We start from the raw sequence: 22,938 nt of genomic DNA on the forward strand, positions 1-22,938 counted from the left end.
ACATGCTGGTTGTAACAAAGTCGATGGATGGATCGACTTGGGTACAATGAGCCTGCCCATAGGTGGACCGAATCTCGGTCAGTCTATGCTGAACCAGCTGAGATTCGATTCATCTACTGTACTTACAGCTTAAGGCTCAAATGCTCACTAGTAGTTCTATGTGACTTACCCAACATTATGTTGTTAACATGTCAGTTTGTAAATAAGAAATGTTAAAAACTGAGAGAGGAGATATTGTTTGTGTGTTAGGAACTCCATACATTATGCCTTGTATTTATAGTGTATTTTTCCTTGTGCATCTATATATTTAATTTACTTTGTGCACTTGTTAGGTGGCAAAAAAAGGATGTGCGTTGCACATAGCAATCATATCAGTATGTGTCTATTGTTTGCGTCAGTTTCAAACTTGTAGAAAAGCAATCTGAACTAAGGAAGAAAATAGTATGTAGAACTAGATATTGGTGAAGGATATGGAATTCCTGGGACAATTCTTCCCTTTTATAAAGGAGCACAAGCACAACTGTCACTAATATGAATGTCACATATATTCTATTATGTTCTATAAAGCATTGATCAGGAACAATACAAATAAATGCAATATTTGGTTTAAAATGTTTTTTATATTTTATTTTCCTTACTATAAAAACATTTCATGAAAAACTCTAGTATATTACAAACAAGTTTAGTAAAACAGCACAATTCCAATTTGAAAAACCCATTCAAATCATTCTTGAGCATACTCCCTGAATTTTTTTGTGCATTTTTGAAAAAAAAAACATAAACATATCATACAGTATAATACAAATATATACTACCAACTGGTGTTTTATTAATTACGTGGGAGAACAATACAGTTGTTTTTCCCCTTAATCCTAGCATATTATGAAGACAGAGAAATACCCATATACTAGAAAATATAGCAAACCCTACCAAAGAAAAAAAAAAGTATCACTATATTCCATGAGCTCTAAGAGAGTTGTATATTAACAGTAAATAAATATTGCTGTAATGGCATATATAAAAAGGTATAGTTAATCAGTCTGAGGTATCTTCTGCTAAAATGTACATTTGCACTAAAGATGGGATTAACACCATTTGGTATAATAGTAAAATATTCTTTACAAAGTTGATATGAGCTCATTTGAGAGTGTTTGGAGAGATTTACAGTATAAACAGTATAATATCTGGTCATTTTACTGACAAGCTAAACAAGAAATTCAGTAAGAACAGGGTAATTCAACCCTCTAGCGGGATTGCAACAATATAATGAACTGCCATTGATGATCTGCCCCAGATTTGGAGCTTTTTCTATAGCAACCCATATAAGCAATATGAGTCTTGAAGGAAAGAAGAGCTAAGTGTGGGAGCATCCTACCAACACTCCCCGGTCAGTCCATGTACAACAATATTATCTCTATATACACATATTTATTTTTGTATGATATGAAGTCATATGTTAGGGCAATGTCTACATACAAGCATAAGGACTTCCAGCCTGTTCAGCACAAGGGAAATAAAATGTTAGATAGAAGAAGGATGATATTTTTAAAAGCATCTAACTTCACAGCAAGGGGCAAAGCTTATTATCAGGGCTGATCCAGGTATGCCAGATATTCAACTAATAGTGTGGGAGCCCTGTGCATCCTTCCTGTAGATAGAAAGGACATTGATGGACCCAGGTCTTTAAATGTAATGCATTGTAATGGCTGCAGCTTGACACAGTTAAGCTGACTGTAGTTTGCTGCTAATCTTAATGGTACATTTGTTAGGTAAATCTTCCAATTTAAATACCTTCAGTGATACAGAATCATCCATTTAGAGAAGTATTTAGTAAAATTGCATAACAGCAAGGGTATTAGGAGTAACAACAAAACTATATTTAGGTTTTGGTGCAGTTTACTGGGTATATTTGAGCAAAGTAGCTTTGACCCTCATTGATGTCTGGTTGACAATGCATTAAATTTAAGAGGATGTCATGCTTGCAAGTTTTATGTATTATGGTGATGTTATGGGGCCAAAGTTTTTATTTTGCATTGTAGACCATGACAGGCTGACTAAGTTTCTCTTTCTGTATCCTCTATGACAGTTGCCAAGTTGTACTTCCCATGGGTTCTGTGGGATGGCTTATACCAGGGGTGTCAAACTAACTGGAGGCCCACCAGCTATTGCAAAACTACAAATCCCATCAAGCCTCTGCCTTTGGGAGTCATGCTTGTAACTGTCAATCTTGCAATGCCTCATGGGACTTGTAGTTGGGCAACAGCTGGAGGGCCGCCAGTTTTACACCCGTGGCTTATACTATACACTGCCCTGTGTGGTTCTAATTTCATGAAACGTGAACACCACGCAAATCACATCATTTAAAAGGCATGGTTCAATGTACCATACATACCAGGAATACTAGAAAACAATTTCAGTGTATCAGAACTAAAAATTATACAACACACACAGATAGTATTCTTTCAGAATAACACTAAGATTTGAATAGAAATAGGATATTATATACATAAATATATATCTTTTTTAACCCAGTTTCCTGCACTGAACATATTTAGTACATAGGCTTTATCAGTCAATAACAAGCTATCCTGATCCTAAGTGCTCTCCATACACGGCTTAGGGTCATTGTGGAAGACACAATAATACGGTAAATGGGAATTGTTCAGAGACAAATATACAAGGTCTCACTTTTGCCTGAATTAGGAAAGGCCAGCACTGCACCAAACATAGGCTTTCTCTCTTCTTAAAACTTGCGCTGCAAAAATCAGAGGAGGGATATACAGTATGTGGTTGTTTGGGACAGACATACAGACAATTCATTTTTCAGGTGCATTTATAAATAAGACATGCTGTTATTAGTAACCCAGAACCACATTTATAGAATGGAGTATCTTTGGACATATACTACAGAAAACTGATAAATGGTTTGCTTTGGGAAAATACGTCAGAAGTAAAATAATGGCCATATACTGAATGTATTTGCAAATGTGATTGCTCTGAAAATAAAGGTGCATTTTATACTCTGTTGAACCTTATGGGCATAACAGAAAATGGATTAGCTTATTGTTTTTCAAGCAAGTAAAGTGTCTAATGCAGTTTTGAAAAGCAAAGTGTGTCTGTTTTGCTACTGTATTTGCTTTTAGTTTTGGGTATAGTATGGAAGGAACAGAACCCCTGTCAAGGTTTTGTTTGTCTGTGTTCCCACTAGGTTTCACCATCTATATTTGTTCTGGTGACCACTGTCACAGAGGCAGAAAGTGAGAAATTCAACAGTTTACAGTTTACAGTACAGTTACAGTTTAACAGTTGTCAACTATTGCGTCTTCAGAACAGGAAGTAAGAGGAATTTCCCCTAACATGACAAAGACAGCAAAAATACATTTTCCCTACTAAATCCAAAAGTAAAAAGTGCTGCCTATTCATACACTTTAGACAACCAGCATTTCAACAGACCAACATATTAATATTCAGGGAATTGGCTAACAGAGAATACACATTTTTAGTTAACATATTACTGATGTCCACAAGGGCACAATTACCAAGATCTGCAGTGCTGACAATGTGAAATTGAATAACATTATCAGCAGACTTCAAAAGATGCATATAAGATAGATATATATATATATATATCTATATCTAGCTCAGCCATGGCTTGATTGGGGAACAATCGTACTACCTTAAGCTTTTCCTGACTCTGGCAGACAACCCCTGCCTGAACCTTCTCAGAAGAATTAATTGGTCAGGGCGATTTTCCCAATTTTCTGCTACTGTTTTCTCCCCAAGATAGGCTGGAGCCAGGGTTTTCTCTATAAAAGTCATGTTTGTACATCTTTATAAGAAAAGAAACTGTATATGTGCAGCCAGCCTCTGTAGGTGTGCAGGCTGCTTAAAGTGGAGCTTAAATCTCTCGACCAACATTAACTATTTAAATCCTTATGCTGCAAACATTAGTAAATAGATAGGAAAGTATATCATGTTTACTTGTTATCATTTTGTTTGTACATTTCTTCAGTTACTTCCTGGTTTCCAGGCCTAGGCAAATTACGTCATTCATCCCAGGAGGGAGCAGGGGTTTCTTAGCTAAGCACACACTCCCTCCTGCATGCCTGAGCTAAGGGCAGATTGATTCCAGGAAGTAAATGCTACATGAATCGTCTGCCCTTACTTAAGATGACCACAGCCAGAAATGCTAGGGTTTTTTTTTGTCAAAGTGGTTTCTCAGCGAAATAAAGCATGGAGATGTGGATGGATGGGGTGATTTGAATTAATAAAAATGAATTAAATAGGTTTTGGTTTGTGGTGCTCAAATGCACTGCAGTTCTGCTTTAAGCTTTTAGATATCAAACAACTGATTGGGTAGATAAAACTATACAATGACCATATCTGACAAATTTATGTCTTATAAACTAGGTGTTGCCATTGTTTTCTAGTTTGCACTATTTCTGATAAGGCCAGATCCACTAAATATTAGGTAACCAAAACTTCAGGTACACTGTAGGTAAAATGTATGCCAGAAACGGTTACCAAGTGCAACAGTAGCTTTCCTCTTCTCTATAAAAGTCTGAGTACTAACATGCATAGATCTTGATCCACACCAAAATGCTGTACATCCAGGCACCCTACCTTTCCTCATGTTTACTATTATTTCATACCTAAAGGTTTATAAATCCAGAATCTTAGGACTGGAGTAGATATTCACAGATCTGTACAATGGTTCAACTATTCATACATATTATGTGCAAAATACCAGAAATATCATGACAAAATTGAAATCCAACTGTGAATAAAACTCTACATCACTTATGACTATGATGCTAGCTTTGAAATAGAGGTTTTGAAGGCCTTTAAAGCCAAACTCTAGACAACTTTTTTTGTTGTGGATACAGTGGGGAAGACTTTACATTTCTGTAAGGCGTTCTGTTTGTGATTCCATTGATGAGATTTTCAAAAAATGAGGAGGGGGTGAATTGTCAATAGGATAGGGTAGCAATAAAACAGAAGTTCTATGTCCCTAAAACATTTAGTTTTTTTTAAAATATGTATCCCCACTGGGGAGGTTTTCTTGTTTTGACAGGAGGTGAAGGGAAATCTACCCAATAGGAACATACATGACAATAAAAAAACTCAACTGAACCTATTCCATTGTCACACTATTCAAAACTGAAGGAAATAGTTGGAGCTAAGCTTTCACTATTCGGTATGATGTTGTAGTTCACACCCAGAAATAAGGAGACTACTAGGGGCTTTCAGTATGAAGAAAAAAGTCCATTATGTTTACTTTTCAAGATGCACATTTTTCAGAATCAGTCTCTACTACAGGCATGAGCAGTGGTTGCAAAAATGTTCCGGCATAATTCATCATCCAGTATCCTCCACCGATCTTTATTCCAGAAGCTCATCCATGATTTTATCACTTGTTTCCATGTAGTCAATTTCAGTAGTTCTAGGAATATAAACATGTGCATGTATAATGCATAAATAATCAACCCTTAAAAAGTGTTCCGTACCACGTGTGTTGGTACCAACAACAGTCTTTGGACTCATTTAGAAAAACTGTCTTATAGCCATTCACTCTTGTGTTAAGCCACAGGCAAGGTTAATGATGCTTGGAGGAAAGTGGGTTATGGATCCAATCGGATATAATAAGTGACATGCTTCCAATCATAAATATGACTCCAACAATAAGGAATACAAGGGCCTGTAGGGCAAAAGAAAAACATTGAAATTGATCAATGAACATCCTGTTCTACAGAAAGTCAATTTTTTTAATATCAACATAAAGCTTTTAAAACAAACTAGTTGGGATGCTTAAAAAAGAGTAATACATGGGATGAAATATTTTTCCTAGGTAAACCAATCTTCCAAACCCCTTCCAGTGCACAGCCATGTGATCTCTGTTCTTGGGATCAAATGCTTAAATTACACTTAACAATATATTTATTCTTCAAAAATAATCCATGCACATCCACTATTTAAAGTGTTACTAAACCCAGGACCCGGCATTCACTCTATTTGGTCTCCCACAGTACACACTACATGGAAATGCAATTATTTTAGTAAATATAAACTTCTAGATACCTTTTCTCATCAGCAGTTAGATCAGTCTTGTGACTTCTATCAGTGTTCAGTAGAGCTCTGGTTATAGCTTGTAGATGGAGTTTTAATTCTGCTCTAACTCTCCTATGAGGCTGCAAGACCCCTGACCCTCTGTCTAGACAGCACTGACTGGCCCTGTGTTAATCACATGCACTCTCCCAAGAAAACAAAATTCTCTAGAAATACACACCAATCTGAGCATGTGCAGATTGCTTCCAAGGCTCTGTTCTATCAGCATATGGATTGGGGACAGTAGAAAAAGGGGTGAATCAGAGAAGACAGGATCAAACATCCTTTTAACACAATGCAGGGGATTAATCCCTTAGATGAATATAGTGAGTGAGTATAATAAACATGCTTTACTACATAAACAGATTGATTTTACTGTTGTGGGTTTAGTAACACTTTAATGCATTCATTGCATTAAGGTAAAAAATGTTTAGGCATTGGATTTGGCCCCTCACCACCTGCTCTAGGAGGATGCAGGACCCCTGACCTCTGTCTGGGCAGTGCTAATTGGCCTTGTGCGGAGCTCATGCACTCTCCCAAGAAAAAAAAAATAATACACACCAAACTGAGCATGTGCAAAGTGTCTCCACACGATATGTCTTATCAGGAGATAAGAAGGGGGCACTGGAAGAAGAGGAGGATCAGAGAAGCCAGGATAAAAAAGCATTTTTGCACAATGCAGAGGATTAACCCCTTAGGTTCCACAGTGAGTATAACAAGCATGCTTTACTGCATATACAGACTGATTTTACTGTTGTGGGTTTAGTAACACTTTAATGGCCCTGTGATTTATTTTTCAAGAAATCTTACTGTGCTTTTCTACCACCTTGTTATGTCCTCTCTGAGCAACCAGATTTCTCCTTTTCTCCTCACTTGAGGATAAAAGTTGTTGTGGATATGTACATTGCTCTATGCACACTACACATCCTATTGTCCCTGGGGAACAAGCAAGATAGGGTGGCTATGTTCCCACATACAGTGGAGACCATGGAGAATGAACACAGTCCTCCTCTAACTGGAAGTTGGATCACAGCAGCAAAAAAAAGACACAAGAAAAAAGAATTTGGAGATTTAGAGGAGGCAGCAATACCAGGTACGTACTTTTTTGAGTTAAGAAAACATATTTGAATAGATTTTCTTTTTAATCAGCGTCACTGTAAGCCTTTGGTTATGTGAGCAGCACAGGAGGAAGTTTGCAGCGTTTTTCTCCAGTTAATGAGTATTTCAATCACTCTTGTACTTTTGACATTTGGGTATATGCATGTTTTAATGATATGTTACATTTTTTTGCTTTTATTTATGCTGCCCATATGTTGCCAAAACGTTTGTCTTTTATAGTAATAGATGCAATAGCATCTATGAAGTGAATTCTACTTCCAAGTCTTGAATCTTTTGCTATTTTAACAGTCTAATAGCATGTTTGTTTCAACATGTTGGAAGACTTCTATAATTTGTTGCACCTTTTGTGAAAATAGGAAAAAACTAGGTCAGATTACTATGGTTTATGCTTGGGATGAATAACCACATTATGCAGTGTGGAACAGCACCCCCTACAGCTGTGAATCACTTATAACATTGTTTAATACATTCAACAATTGTTCTACATGAATGAGTAATTGTTCTTTGCCTCTACATTTCTAGGGCGTGTAGTGCAACTTGTTTTAACATAGATAACTGGCTAGGACAAGAAAGGCAAATGCTTTTGTTCAGTTATTGTGAAATCGGAAATAATACAATTTGAAAGAAAACATATTTATTAAATATGATTTATATAGTAACATCTAAATTTAACTACTGTGCAGTAAGTTGCATATAGAAGAGATTTTGTATTATAGGCTTGAAAGGAATTATGCCAGTGTTTAGGAAGGCAACCTAATCATATTTAATTGTAGAAATTCTAAGTATCACAGAATATCTTTGTTTTGCAAACTTTCACTGTCTTCAGTGTACTGTATAAACTGTGCAATTCACTGACACCAAACATGTGATGAATGGATCAATACTCCCTCTGCTGGCCAGAAGAGGCAAAACATATGAGCTTTCTTACACTTTTAACAAAAGGCTGCATAGCTCCTGTTATTGATGGTTGCGCATAAGCAAGGGTTTACACCTTCAGAGAAATCCTTTCAACTGGTTTAAAAGATAAAGCACTGGAGGGCTGGAACCCTGCAATCATTTTAAGCAAAATGTATCATTTGTTATAGCTTATGCATTAAAGTAGTAGTAAAATCTTCTTGCTAAACGCAAAAAATGGGCATCCCTGCAAGTTTAACCACTTGCCCTCCTGAGGATTTACCCCCTTCCTGACCAGGCCATTTTTTGCAATATGGCGCTGTGTTATTTTAACTGACAATTGCGTGGTCATGTAACACTGCACACAAATTAAATTTATGTCCTTTTTTTTACACAGAGATTTCTTTCAGTGGTATTTGATTGCCTGGGTTTTTTTAAATTTTTTGCGCCATTAAAAAAAAGCCCACCAATTTTTAGAAAAAAAACAATATTTTTGACTTTTTGATATTAACCTCCCTAGCGGTATGATTATATCATATTTTTGGTGCTGAAAGCGGTACAATTATTTTGCATGGAAATATGTAGTTTTTTTATTGTAGGCTGTAATTTTTAGGAATAACTCACTGAAATCTGTCTGAACAAGATTCTAAATCATACATTTAATTCAATAATATAATCAAACCAAAAACACTGAAATTTGAAATATAGCGCCAAGTTCGCACATCACTGAGCAAAGTCGCAGAATCGTTTTTAGTGTTTGATGACGAATTTCTCCACGAATCATTATCACTCAATTCTGCAAGTGGTTCTGATTTACTATCGCTGTTCTCTAGCTGATCTAAACCCGCTTTTGACCTAAAGGGACACTTTTTGGACGCCATGGACTTTTCTACGTTTCCAGGCAGAAAGAACAATCAAAATGCAGGCAGGGCACAGGACAAAGCACTAGGGACAATATGTATGTGAAATGGGTTGAAACAGTAATGTTTTACCATGTAAAATCGTTTTGAAAAAAATGACATTTTTTTTTAAATTTTCAAATTTCCCGCCGCCGGCGGCGCCCGTACGTCACGACGTCACAGGGACTGGAACACAGGAGGCGGATGCCGGCATCAGCCAGAGGAGATGGCCGGGGACGCTGCAGGGGACACATTGCGGGAGCGAAGGACAAGGTAAGTGCTGCAGGGACTCCCTATACAGCGCTGCATGGTAAGCCCGAGTGTAGCTCGGGGTTACCGCTTTTGGTACAGACATTTTACCCCGAGCTACACTCGGGAATACCACCAGGGAGGTTAAACATGTCCAGTATAAAAATTTTAAGTCAAATTTGGTCAGAAATTTAGTACATGTAAATTAATTGGTTTATGTGAACATTATAGAGTCTACAAATGACGGTATAGCTACTGGAATTTTTCTTTTATACTATTAATGGGGGCAATGTGCGACTTATGGCGGGACTGTGGCGGGCATTCTGACACAGGGGGAGAACTGATTCTCTGTCACTGAGATCACCAGTGACACCAATACAGTAATCAGTGCTAATAAAAAGTACTGACACTGTACTAATGACACTGGGCAGGAAGGGGTTAACATGTGGGGCAATCAAAGTGTAAGAACACTGCTTTGTACAAAGCAGTGTGCAGGAGATGACAGGCAAGAGATTTGTATTGTTTATATACAGGTGATACACAGCGATCGCCGGGTTCCGGCTGGGAATCGCTAGCTGGGTCCCAGTGAGCTACAGGTGAGGCTGCCAGCCTAACTGGAAATGAAAAATCATGTATATATGTACATGATTTTGTGCACCCCTGCCGCCCTGTAGCAGTATTTCTGCTATAGGGCAGCGGGAAAGTGTTTAAAGAAAAATTTGTATTTTCCCATGCAGTGGGCTGTGCATGCACTGCATGGGTTAACTGCTCACTTTAGTCTAGGGGATTGCAGAGTGCAGATATACTTACCTAATCCACTGACTGCCCCCCTCCCCCGATGCTCATGCCCTCCTGTACACTAGAAGTCTTGTGAATGGACTGTTCCTGACGTCATCACGTCCTTAGTCTAGCTCTGGATGTGAGGACGGCAGGAACAGTCCACCACTGGATGTTGTTTTCCAGAGGATCAAAGAATTGGGTAAGTGTAGCTTTTCCTTGCACCCCTGGACAAAACGAGCACTTAACCCATGCAGTGCAGGTACAGCGCCACTACATGGGAAAATAACATTTTTGCCCAAAGTTCTTCTTTAAGTCATAATGTACTAGTATACTCTGCATACTAATACATTATGACAGATGTACCTACAAAAAGAGCCCTCCAGATCTATGATGACGCAGTTCTCCCTGGTCCCCAGCACCTTCCATCTGTACCTGGTCTTCTTTCCAGGTTTTTTTTTATCCTTGGCCACTTGAATAGCCAGGCCATGTTGATGTCACTCCCATGTATGAGCAGATGAGTCACATCACTGAGGCACACAGAGTGGGCCGTAAATGTGATCTGAGCTGCTCATGTGTTACTCAGATCACACTACCCACTGCCATGCGTGGGGGGTGGAGGGGGCATTTATGACCTCTAGGGTCACTTCTGTTTTTAACCACTAGCCTACTGGGCACTTATACCCCCTTCCTGCCCAGGCCAATTTCCAGCTTTCAGCGCTAACGCATTTGAATGACAATTGCGCAGTCATGCAACACTGTACCCATATAAAATTTTTATAATTTTTGTGTGACAGATAGAGCTTTCTTTTGGTGGTATTTAATCACCTCTGGGTTTTTTATTTTTTCTTAAACAAACCAAAAACCACTGAAAATTTTGAAAAAAAAGGTTTTTTCTTAGTTTTTGCTATAAAATTTTGTAAATAAGTGATTTTTCTCCTTCACTGATGTGCGCTAATGAGGCTGCAGTGATGGGCACTGATAGGCTGCACTGATGGACACTGATAGGTGGCACTGATGGGCACTGATGAGGAGGCACTGGTAGGTGGCACTGATGGGCATTGACCGGTATCACTGATGGGCACTGAAAGGCATCACTGATACATGGCACTGATATAGGGCACTGTTGGGCGGCACTGACTGGCACTGATAGGCGGCATTGACTTGCACTGTTAGGCGGCACTGACTGGCACTGTTAGGAGGCACTGACTGGCACTGTTAGGCGGCACTGACTGGCACTGTTAGGCGGCACTGATGCACATTGATAGGTGGCACTGACTGGCACTGATAGGTGGCACTGATTGGCATTAATAGGCGGCACTGACTGGCACTGATGGACGACACTGAAAGACAGCTCAGATGGGCACTGATATGTGGCATTGATGTGCACTGGTATGCACTGATATGTGGCATTGATGTTGCACTGATAGGCACTGGCACATGACACTGATCGGCAATGACAGCTGGCAATGATGGACTTTGACAGGTGGCACTGCTGGGGCTACACTGATCATCAGGGCACATTGATCATCAGTGCCCTGATGATCAGTGTACATGTCCCCTCTGCGGAATGCCGATTACTGGCTCTCCTCTCCTCTCGAGCTGTCAGCCTGACAGCTCAAGAGGAGAGAAATGCAGATAACCGGCATTTCCGTGTTTACATGTGATCAGCTGTGATTGGACACAGCTGATCACATGACCGAGCCGACATCTTCGGCTCTTTCCGTGATCAGTGATCCGCTGTGTCACAGCGCACCGCCGATCACCGCGCTGCGCGCTCCCTGAGCCGCGCATATGCGGTGAGAGTGGGAGGACGTCATATGACGTACTCTCAGAATGAGAGAACCACCTTGCGCCCATCATTGGACTATATGGCGGGCGGGAGGTGGTTAAAACCCTGCCCTGTCCGCAGTTTTTGTAATCCCTAACTTTACTACCACTTCAACCATTACACATTACCTGGACAGGAATTGAGTACAAATCTCCTCCATAAGGAAACAACAAAACCTGACAGAGTTTCTAACTGTTTTTTTTACCAGCAAACTATTTTTATTATTCACTGCTAGGCTCCATTGCAGGAATTTGCTCCTGCTTCCTGCACTCTCACACACTTTCAATATCTATTGAGGACATAGAGAGCAATAAAAAGTTCACAGAAGTTTTAACCCTCTATTAGCAAGTAACATTTTGATTGGTGTTTGGCTTTACATTAAAGTGGTTGTAAACCTAAAAAATACAAATCAATCTAATCCTACAGTTAAATAGATTTTACCTTTACTAAGCATTTGAGCTTAATTTGGTATCTTGAAGCAATCCCCTTCTCCAGAAATCCCCTGTGCTTTTCTGAACAGAATAAATCTGACACAAGCAGAAAAATGGTGTTGCCACTCCCCTTCTCCTGTGAGTGACAGGCTGTGCTGAAGACGAGACCAGCATGAGCCTCCATGTAATACACTGCAAAGGGTGGGGGAGCTGGTGTCCTCTCCCTGCTGGTCTCTGCCTTCACAAGATCGAGAACTCAGCACCAGTGATTTATGACATAGATCGGCATCACTTCAGTAATGCTGTACTTGTCTAGGGAAATTTACTGACAGCTGAATATTGTCCTGCTCTATTCACAGCACCTAGTTTGTGAATTGTTGTTTACAGAGTTTTACATGAGAATGTTTCCTGGTCCACATTGCCACTTTAGGCTGCAGGATTCCTAGGATTTTTAACATTAACCCCTTCCTACCAGCTTTCTCCTGATTAGCACAGATCCTGTGCTGTAAGCAGAGCTGACATAGTCACTGGCACCTGTGTATTCTCCTGAATGCACAAAGGAGACATGCTGGCAGGCATAGAAATGTCAGATAGCTGTGCACTTTCTTGAACCGAGGCTGGAGGGTGTGTATAACTGAGGGATTGTGTGACATCACATCTCCGCATACCGTTCTCTGGTCCTAAGCCACACCCACATACCAGCAGTTTTTGGAGGGCTGAGACAAGCTAAGGGAACATTTTTCTGAGGTACTCTCACAGCTGTATGTATGTTTATATTAAAATGTATTCATTTATGGCAAAAAGTAAATTGTTTTATATTTGCGTTTTCAACCATGTTAAAGCTAAATTTAAATAGCTTATTCCATAGTTTCCAGTTATGTTTTTTTAGGGTAAATAAGATACAGATAGGCAGCAAAAGTGGGAAAGGAGATAATAAGGTTGGCACTTATTGGTTTTTACATTATGTATTATGCACTTTACACAAAATCAGGAACAGACCAAAGTTTCTTTTACTGCTAATTTAATTACAATAAGTTTAATTATGGACAGTTAGTTGGTCTGGTGGGTGGTGAGGAATTGAAATGTCAAGATAAATATAATGTTATTTAATGATTTTGTTTCTAACCCTTTTCCTTACCCTTCCTTAACCACTTCCTTACTGTGCTATAGCCGAATGACGGCTACAGCGCGGTTGTCCAGTTCTGGGAGGGCGTCATATGACGTCCTCTCAGAATTCGCCCTCCTGCGTGCCCTGAGTGGCACGCACCTGGAGATCTCCGTGATCGCTGTGTCCTATGGACACAGCAGATCACCCAAAAAATACAGTTGCCAGTTATCGGCTGCACTCTCGTGAGGAAAACACTGCCGATAACCGGCTGCTGAGCAGATCGACACTGATGATCAGTGCCCTGCAGTGCCACCCAGCAGTGCCTCCCACCAGTGCACAGCAGTGCCCAGGAGTACCACCCACCAGTGCCCATAAGTGCTCAGCAGTGTCACCCATCAGTGCCCCCCATAAGTGCCACCCATCAGTGCTGCCCAGCAGTTGCACGCATCAGTGCCCAGCAGTGCCATCAGTCAGTGCTATCAGACAGTGCCACCCGTCAGTGGCCATCAATGCCGCCTATCAATGCTTATCAGTGTCACCTATCAGTGCCCATCAGTGCTGCATATCAGTGCAGCAGCATCAGTCCCTCATCAATGCCCACCAGCGACGGAGAAAAATTACCTGTTGGCAAAATTTTATAATAGAAACAAATAAAAACTTTTTTTAAAAAATGTTTTGCTCTTTTTTTTTATACACCCAGTAGCGATTAAATACCACCAAAAGAAGACTCTATTTGTGTGAAAAAAATTTGAAAAATTTCATATGAGTACAATGTTGCATGACCACGCAATTGTCTTTCAAAGTGCAACAGCGCTGAAAACTGAAAATTGGCCTGGGCAGGAAGGGGGTATAAGTGTCTGTTAGGCAAGTGGTTAATTTATGTGATGTGGGCACGTCCTAACATTTTTCCCAGGATGTATGAAAAATGTCGTTGGTTCACTTTCACAACCCACCTTATCATTTTGCATATAAAAAAAGTCTCTTTTGGTTAATCAACTATCTAAATAGTGTGCAGGAAATTTCCTCTATTATTACATTTATGGAATGCTAGGTACAAATGGCTGGACCAGCAGAAATTCACTTGAGAGACATTTACATTTATCACATTGTTATGCTCTTACCCCAATTTTCTGTGGAGAACGGAAAGATTCCTTTTTCACTATTCGTAGATAGAATGCAGCTGGAAGAATGAAGATCAGATTTGTTGCTGCAGATGCACCTACAATTACAAGAAATTTGTATTATTCATTTTTGTACCAATTTGATATGCCTTTTTTAAAGTGAAACATTAAAATACATTTCAGTAAACATAAATCCTCACATGACAGCTATTTGTACAAGTCAAGTGCTTTAGCTGCTGGCCATCCTATCATCAGTCATATAAAGAATCAACTGAAACTGCTCTCAAAATAGATAACACATCTGTTTCTAAAGTCACATCATTTGGGTTGATTTGCTAATGAGTACAGAATGTTTCCTTAGCTTTGTGCATTTGGTGAAGCTATATTCAACTGGAGCGCTTGTATCACATGAATACAATCATGTATCTCCATATAGTGTAATTATAAATCAAAGTGACCACTATATATAATAAATGTGTGTTGACTCCCTCTAGTGAAAAGAAAAAATAGTGTCAACCAAAATAGCTAAATAACACACATTAGGAAACTAAATATATAGTGCATAAATCAAATATAATGAACAGAATATATATACGTGAAAACAGAATATTGGCCACATACAATGGTGTCTAAATTATACATAAATGATATATGCCATAGGTGAACAAGACAATATCAAAGGTGAAAAAAATATTCCATGCATGTGACTGTGCTTTAAGCTGGAACACACACGTGATCTCCACTTCTAAGTGCAAGTACTCTCCTTCAAATGGCAGCAATGCCTGCTCACCTCCCTTCCTCGACCCACACAGGGCCTCAAAGCAGTTACCACCTCAGTGGTGTATTCCTCTGGCAGACTCCTTATTCCTCCTCCTCTCTTATGCAACTCATAAAAAGACAAGAAAGCCTTCCATAGTGTAGTAAATTTAATAGGCAAAGTTAAAAATTACAAAGTTTTCCACTCACATGCTCCTTTCCATAAAAAAGCGTTTTTCCCAGCCTGTGGGTAGATATGCATGCACCTGGGGGAATCCAATATGGCCACTGTGTCCGGACATACGTCACCAGGAAGTAGACAAACTTCCTGGTGACGTATGTCCGGACACAGTGGCCATATTGGATTCCCCCAGGTGCATGCATATCTACCCACAGGCTGGGAAAAACGCTTTTTTATGGAAAGGAGCATGTGAGTGGAAAACTTTGTAATTTTTAACTTTGCCTATTAAATTTACTACACTATGGAAGGCTTTCTTGTCTTTTTATGAGTTGCATAAGAGAGGAGGAGGAATAAGGAGTCTGCCAGAGGAATACACCACTGAGGTGGTAACTGCTTTGAGGCCCTGTGTGGGTCGAGGAAGGGAGGTGAGCAGGCATTGCTGCCATTTGAAGGAGAGTACTTGCACTTAGAAGTGGAGATCACGTGTGTGTTCCAGCTTAAAGCACAGTCACATGCATGGAATATTTTTTTCACCTTTGATATTGTCTTGTTCACCTATGGCATATATCATTTATGTATAATTTAGACACCATTGTATGTGGCCAATATTCTGTTTTCACGTATATATATTCTGTTCATTATATTTGATTTATGCACTATATATTTAGTTTCCTAATGTGTGTTATTTAGCTATTTTGGTTGACACTATTTTTTCTTTTCACTAGAGGGAGTCAACACACATTTATTATATATAGTGGTCACTTTGATTTATAATTACACTATATGGAGATACATGATTGTATTCATGTGATACAAGCGCTTCACTAATTTTTAATTTTATTTTGCACTTATTGGTATCAGCTAAGTGACAGCAGCTGTATTTTGTCAATTATTCCCATGAGCGCAGGAGGATCCCTTATTATTTATATTCAACTGGAATACCCATTTGCTTGGAGAGCTTCACCTTTATAGGCACAGCTTCACCTTATCGATTAAGCTCAGTAAACATTTAGTTTGCCAAGTTAAAAATCTCCACTCTTTTAGTAAATCAACCCCACTTGCTTATGAACAGGTAGGTTCCTTTTAAGGAACAACTCAGCAAATTGTTTTTATTCTGGTTGGAATTGGGCAGAGTTTGGTGCCTGTTGGGTTTTATCTGGCACCAGACAGTATATGTTAGTAGATATGATGGTAATCTGGAGTTAGCCTTGCTGCAGGACATGATTACTGTATACAAAGCAGGAGGAAAATTCCCCAAAATCTCAAGTTCACCTATTATATACATATTTCATTTAGTGTTAAAAAAAATGCAGACTGAATAACATACCAATGAAGCCAAAGATATCCTTAATAGTGGGCACAAATATGACCAGAGTATTATTAAAAACCAAAAGGATGAGGGCAATCACGAAATGCCTAAGCAAGCTGAATGGCCTTCCAGGAAACAACAGTGTAGTGAGTGATGAGCGAATCTGAAAAACATAAAAGGAATAATATATGTAATGCACAGATTATAATTCTTAGTCCTCATGCACACTGGATGTTTTGATAAAGCTGGTAACATTAGCTGTGTAAAGTCACGTTAAAAACTAGAGTTTTTCAGCTTTTTTTTTAGCATTTTTGCACTGCCGTTTAGCGGCGTTTTTCCACGTTTGCGTTTTTAGCATTTTTAACCATAGTAAATAATTTTTTTGTCAAACAAATGTCCAAAAATGCCAGTTTGAGGCGGTTTACCGTGTTTTACCACGTTTTGCTGCGTTTCAGTGTTTTTACAGCTAAAAAACTCCTCTAGAAACCCACTAGTCCTAGGTGTCCTCCCCCCCTCCGTCCCTGTAGTCTTTTTTGAGACACGTGACAGGTCCCAGAAGACTACGGGACCATGCAGGAAGCGCAGTGCTACTTGCGCATGTGCAGTGGGCACTCGGCTGTGAAACCGCAAGCAGTGGGCACCTGGCTGTGACAGCTTGCGGCTCGACAGCCGGGTGCCCACACTGAAAATGCTGGCGCCCGGAACACTGGACAGTCGATGAAATGGGCTGCGGAGAGGACATCGCGGGATCGAGGGACAGGTAAGAGGCTGTTTTTTAAAAGTCAGAAGCTACAGTTTTTGTAGCTGCTGACTTTTATTTTTTCACAGTGCGACTGGAACTCCACTTTAATATTATAGTGGAGACCTATAAATAATTAAAAAGGGGAAAAAAAATCTGTTTTTTTGTCAGGTAAAGATAAAATATTGCACATGAATGCTTTATTGTTTTATTTTCTACTGATTATCTTCTGTACAACTGCCCTGTCAGATTTTTGCCATTTGATCAGTGCCGCCAGCTGTAGCCTGCAATGCTGATCAGTGTATTCTGATGGCAGAATACAACAGCTGAGCAGGGAGGATTCCCCCACCCACCTTGTATGTGTGAATGGGGGAATCGCTCATTGAACAAAAAAAAAAAACTGACTAATGTATGGGCTGGCTGCATGTGTTACAACTTGACTAAAATTTCCTTTAAAATTTTAAATGTACCAACAGCTATATATTGTTAGGGTATACCTGACTGTATATGTTAAATATGTTTCCTTGATAAGCCTGCATACTATAAAATAAAAAAACAGGATTTAAAAACCTATACCCTTTGGCTAATTCTCAAGCAGCTCATCCTCAGCATCGTAGGAAGGTGCTTCTGGATGGATTCAAAAGCTGCGCGTATGCAATGCGTTTTAAATGAAATCTGCCATAAGAGAAACAAGGAGACTGCCATTGCTGAGCTCTCATTTTAAGTCTTCATGCACACTGGACGTTTTTACAGCAGCTGTTTTTGTCTTTTTATGTTTTTTTCTACAGCTAGTAAATCCCCCCCAGCATGTTATCCTATGTGTCCATGCACACATAGACTGTAATCAACGCTTTTTGGCTCGGAAGTTTTTTGACTGGAAAAAAAAAACAGGACTAGTGGGTTTCTAAAGGAATATTTTAGCTAAAAAAACGCTCTAATGCTGAAAAACGCTCAAAAACGTGGCAAAAGAAGGTAAAACGCCACAAACTGGCATTTGTGGACGTTTGTTTGACCAAAAAAGATTTTTTTGGGAAAAAAAGACACTAAAAAACAAAAATGTGGAAAAAATGTGCCAAAATTCCACTAAACAAGGCAAAACGCCACTAAACACTAAAAAAAAAAGCTGATAAACTCACGTTTTTACATTTTTTAAACTGACTTTATACAGCTAATGTTACCAGCATTATCACAACGTCCAGTGTGCGTGAAGACTAAAAACACTAGTTGTCTTTCTTTTGCATTCACCCTCTTGCCTCCAAACTTTGAATCACTGACCTGGAAAAAGAATGCAGATATAGAATTCTGACTTCTCCGATTTTCTTTCTTTTCTTTCTGTATACTTTCTCTGGCTCAGTGACTCACAGTATCAAATCTAGTGGGTCATTTTTCAAAAGGCAGCCTGATATATGATAGGTTTACTTTAAATTTGAAAATTTTTTAGCATGTTTAGGCCATCTCTGAAATGCGAGAGATTTTTCTTTTTTGTAGCTATTTTTTTTTTACAGTGCTCAGACCAGTCAGTTTTCTGGTTAAAAAAGAACGGTCAGCTAGGCTGTAGCAACATTATTCCTGGAGCTTATTACATTTTTTTTTTCAACATAGTTTTTATTAGCATTATTGGCTATCTTAGATTTGAAGTTCTAATGAGCAGGGCCCTCTGTTTCCTCTTGTACCAAATTGTATTGTAACTGTTATGTCTACCTTCATTTTGTAAAGTGCTGCGCAAACTGTTGGCGCTATATAAATCCTTTATTATACTACTACTAATAATAATAATAATATTTATCTCTAGGCTCTTTAAGATTATAATAAATCTAAATTCGCATAGCTGGTACTCAAAATTGTAAAGCAAGATCAAAATATAAAATGAATAATATACAATATTTTTAGTATATATGATAGACACCCAAATATACATCTTATATGTAAACTACATTTCCAGTAACTCTAGATGCAAGCCTTCTACTTCACTAGCTGAAGGAAAGTAGGTGAAAGTTCAACTGTGGTTTGAAGCAGATTAAATTGCTCTGACAAAAATGCTTTTGGCGAGGAAAGGGCCTGCTACCATGTAATTAGTTTTCACTGAAGCAGCATGCTCTTTATCAATGCAAATGATAAAAAAAAAAAAATCTTTTTTTTACATATTGGTAATAATATTTAAAAAAAAACATGATTACAATAAAAACTGCTGACAGTTTTCAGTAGAAAATAAGAATATGATATGTAAACCAACAATGCGACCTATTTTATGAGCATATATTGAAAGCCTGAATCCTATACTGAGATTTTGTAATTCATTTACTACTAATAAGCGGCTTACAGTTGATGACTACACACATCTCAACCTTAAAGTATAACTAAAGGCAGAACTTTTTTTTTTTTTAGATTTGGATAGAGTGGAGAGGGATTAGAATGCCTGTTTGTTTGTTTGTATTGCTGTCTGTGCCCCCATTAAGGAGATTCACCCCCTCTCTTTGTCCTATTTACCATTAGCATTGAAAGCAAAAGTAAAAGAGAGTCCTGATAAAAGCAATAGAGGGGAAATCTTCCAATGGGGACACTGGTTCTGGTGACCTGGGGGTCCCCAAGGAATTCCCTCAATTTGCAGAGATTTCCTCTCACTACCTGTTTGGCTATGAGACAGGAAGTGAAGGGAAATCTTGGAAATGGGACAAAAAAAAAATCTGACAGAGATTATAACCTTCCTTGCTCTATCCGAAATGAAAAAAAAAAGTTTTTCCTATAGCTCTACTTTAATTCAAATAGCAAAACTTTGCAGCCGATTACAGAAAAGTTTTCAGCAGTTTAGTACATAAAGGTTTTTTGTTGCTCATAGCAAGGATAGTCACAACTGATTCTTCTGGTTCTCTTTCTGACACATAATAAATAAATAATCCTCTTCGCCGGGTGCCCCCATGGAAAGATGATTTGCATTGGGGCACCCGTGTGGGCTCGCTCCCGACCTGCCCTGTCCATTGATGAAGAGTGGGCAACTCAGCTCCGGCCCTGCTCCCTCAGCATAGCATTTGATTGACAACAGTGGGAGCCAATGGCTCCTGCTGCTATCACTCTGCCCATGGAGGAGGGAGACAGCGGCGAGAGCTACTGCTCTCTTGTACATCGCTGGATTGGATCAGGCTCAGGTAAGAAAAAAAGAGGGGGGTCTGGTGGGGATTGTGCAGCACAGAAGGTTTTTCACCTTAATTATTATTATTATTATACAGGATTTATATGGAGCCAACAGTTTGCTCAGCGCTTTACAATATAAAGGGAGACCAGGGGCAGACTGACCATTTGGGTCAGTAGGGGGCCCCATGAGATGCCCCTGGTACCTTTTTCATAGGCTTTTTTGAGTTTGGGCAAGGACACAGGGGCCTCATGAACACCTAATGCCTGGGGGCCCCAGGGGCATCTCATGGGGCCCCCTACTGACCCCGGGCCCTCGGGCAGTGCCCGAGTTTCCAAATGGTCAGTCCGCCCCTGCTGCCAAAAATTTAAAAGTTCCTGCTTTGGGCAGGTAAATGGGCTGAAATGATCATCCAGTCCGAAAGCAAAGAACAAGCATCTGAACCCCGTATCTAGGGTTTGTAGTGTACAGAAGAGAACTAGGAAGGCCAATAATATTTTTGTCATTTCATTTCAGTGCACAGAAAGTAACAAGGACACTAGATTTCTGGTAGGATCAACGGGTATTTTTTTGTACTTGAAGAAATGTACTTAAACTGAAAAATGTAAAACTAATACAGCCACCACATCTAAGGACTGGTAAGCTGTAATATGTTATATTTTTGTTTTATTGGAGGGTTTAGATATACTATAATAAAATAGTGAACATGTGTTCACTTCAATCGTCCAATAATTTGCAAGCACAAATCCTGTTTTCTATCTTTCCCTTGCATGACTGGATTTTTCTTTTGAACAAAGAACCTTCTCTCCAGTTAGTAAATCAATGCCAATGTATTTAAAATGAATGAAATCACACAGGTTTAGATTTGTATTAGATACTTATGAACTAGATATTATTAAATTCAGTACTAATGTATTCAAAATAATGTGACTGCAAATGTGTGTTGTGTTAGAATATATGCGTTTAGGGTAATATTTAGCTACTAATAACATGGTCATAAATCACTATCTCAAATGAGGACTCCAATGTCCCAGCTAGTTCCCGTACCTATAAATTGAGTTATTAACATGGATGAGTGCGGCCACCTGTTTCCTGTTTCTGCTTTAGTGTCTAGTGCTTTTCTTTTGAAGCCACACTACATTTACAGTACATCAGCTTCCATATATCACAGCATAGCTTCTGAACACTGCAGTATAAATAGAAAGCTGTAGTGAGAATTTGTAGGATCTAAACTCAAACTATTCATTTACAGGAGGTTTCCAGAATCTAAGGTTTTCTCAGGACACAGAGCTGTGGTCACATTTTTCCACTTGCAGTCCTATCTTCTGCTTAAATATAGTATTAGAATACAACTCTACAATACAAAGGTTCTTCATTTACTGCTTGAACACCAGTTCACCAAGCAAAGCGTACTAGGGTGGCAGTCATAAAAGGAGTTGTCAGAGACAAGAACGTCTTGTTACTATATAGAGAAGCTCCAACCATTTATTGAATATTCAGGTTTCAAGTAAACGACTTAAAAAAAAGCAATCATTCAAACCAAGGATTCATAAGAAAGGTCATAGTGCCATACAGGTTATTTTCCTTTCACACTCCTTCACTGAATCTTGGCTACACTTTAGTGTCAAATAGAAAATAATATAATATAATGTAATAGAATTGTTTTTTCATTGTTTTATTAAAATATTAGAGTTTGCCTGTGCTTTGCACTTGTAGGACAAAATAACCTGGTCACTTAGCTTCCCCAGGTCCCATAAGCACATGCTCACCCTTTCTTCACTTTATTAGTCCTCCATTCAGCCATCTAGAGCAGTGGTCTCCAAACTGCGGCCTAGGGGCCAGATGCAGCCCTTTGCTTGCTTTTATCTGGCCCTTGGGGCTCTATTTCATCCACTTACACCAACAATGGGGAATAATTTCTCACAATGACACCAATGATGGGGCACAATTCCTCCCAATGACACCAATGATGAGGCATAATTCCTCCCAATGACACCAATGATGGGGCACCAGTCCTCCCAATGACACCAAGGTTGGGGCACAATTCCTCCCAATGACATAAAGGATGGGGCACAATTCCTCCCAATGACACCAAGGATGGAGCATTATTCCTCCCACTGACACCAACAATGGGGTACAATTCCTCCCAATTACACCAATGATGGGGCATAATTCCTCCCAATGACACCAATGATGGAGCACCAGTCCTCCCAAAGACATCAAGGATAGGGCACAATTCCTCTCAACAACACCAAGGATGGGGCACAATTCCTCCCACTGACAGCAAGGATG

At 39.3% G+C, this 22,938-nt stretch overlaps 1 protein-coding gene across 2 annotated transcripts in view; it reads right to left on the reverse strand.

Moving 5' to 3' along the window:
* Nucleotides 1-600: 600 nt before the first annotated feature.
* The window catches only part of SLC38A4 (solute carrier family 38 member 4), a 102,825-nt gene continuing 80,487 nt past the window's right edge, over nucleotides 601-22,938 (reverse strand). For both annotated transcript variants that reach the window (XM_089674017.1, XM_089674018.1), the window contains exons 14-16: nucleotides 16,799-16,943; nucleotides 14,535-14,632; nucleotides 601-5,698 (exon numbers count right to left, since the gene is read on the reverse strand). In XM_089674017.1, the coding sequence (XP_089530143.1) occupies nucleotides 5,597-5,698; nucleotides 14,535-14,632; nucleotides 16,799-16,943 (345 nt within the window). In that variant the 3' untranslated portion in view covers nucleotides 601-5,596. The remainder of the gene's footprint in view (nucleotides 5,699-14,534; nucleotides 14,633-16,798; nucleotides 16,944-22,938) is intronic.

This window comes from Staurois parvus, unplaced genomic scaffold (genome assembly GCF_062004578.1).
Source record: "Staurois parvus isolate SC_StPar_1 unplaced genomic scaffold, SC_StPar_1.0 ptg000147l, whole genome shotgun sequence".
In the NCBI taxonomy this organism is placed as follows: Eukaryota; Metazoa; Chordata; class Amphibia; order Anura; family Ranidae; genus Staurois; species Staurois parvus.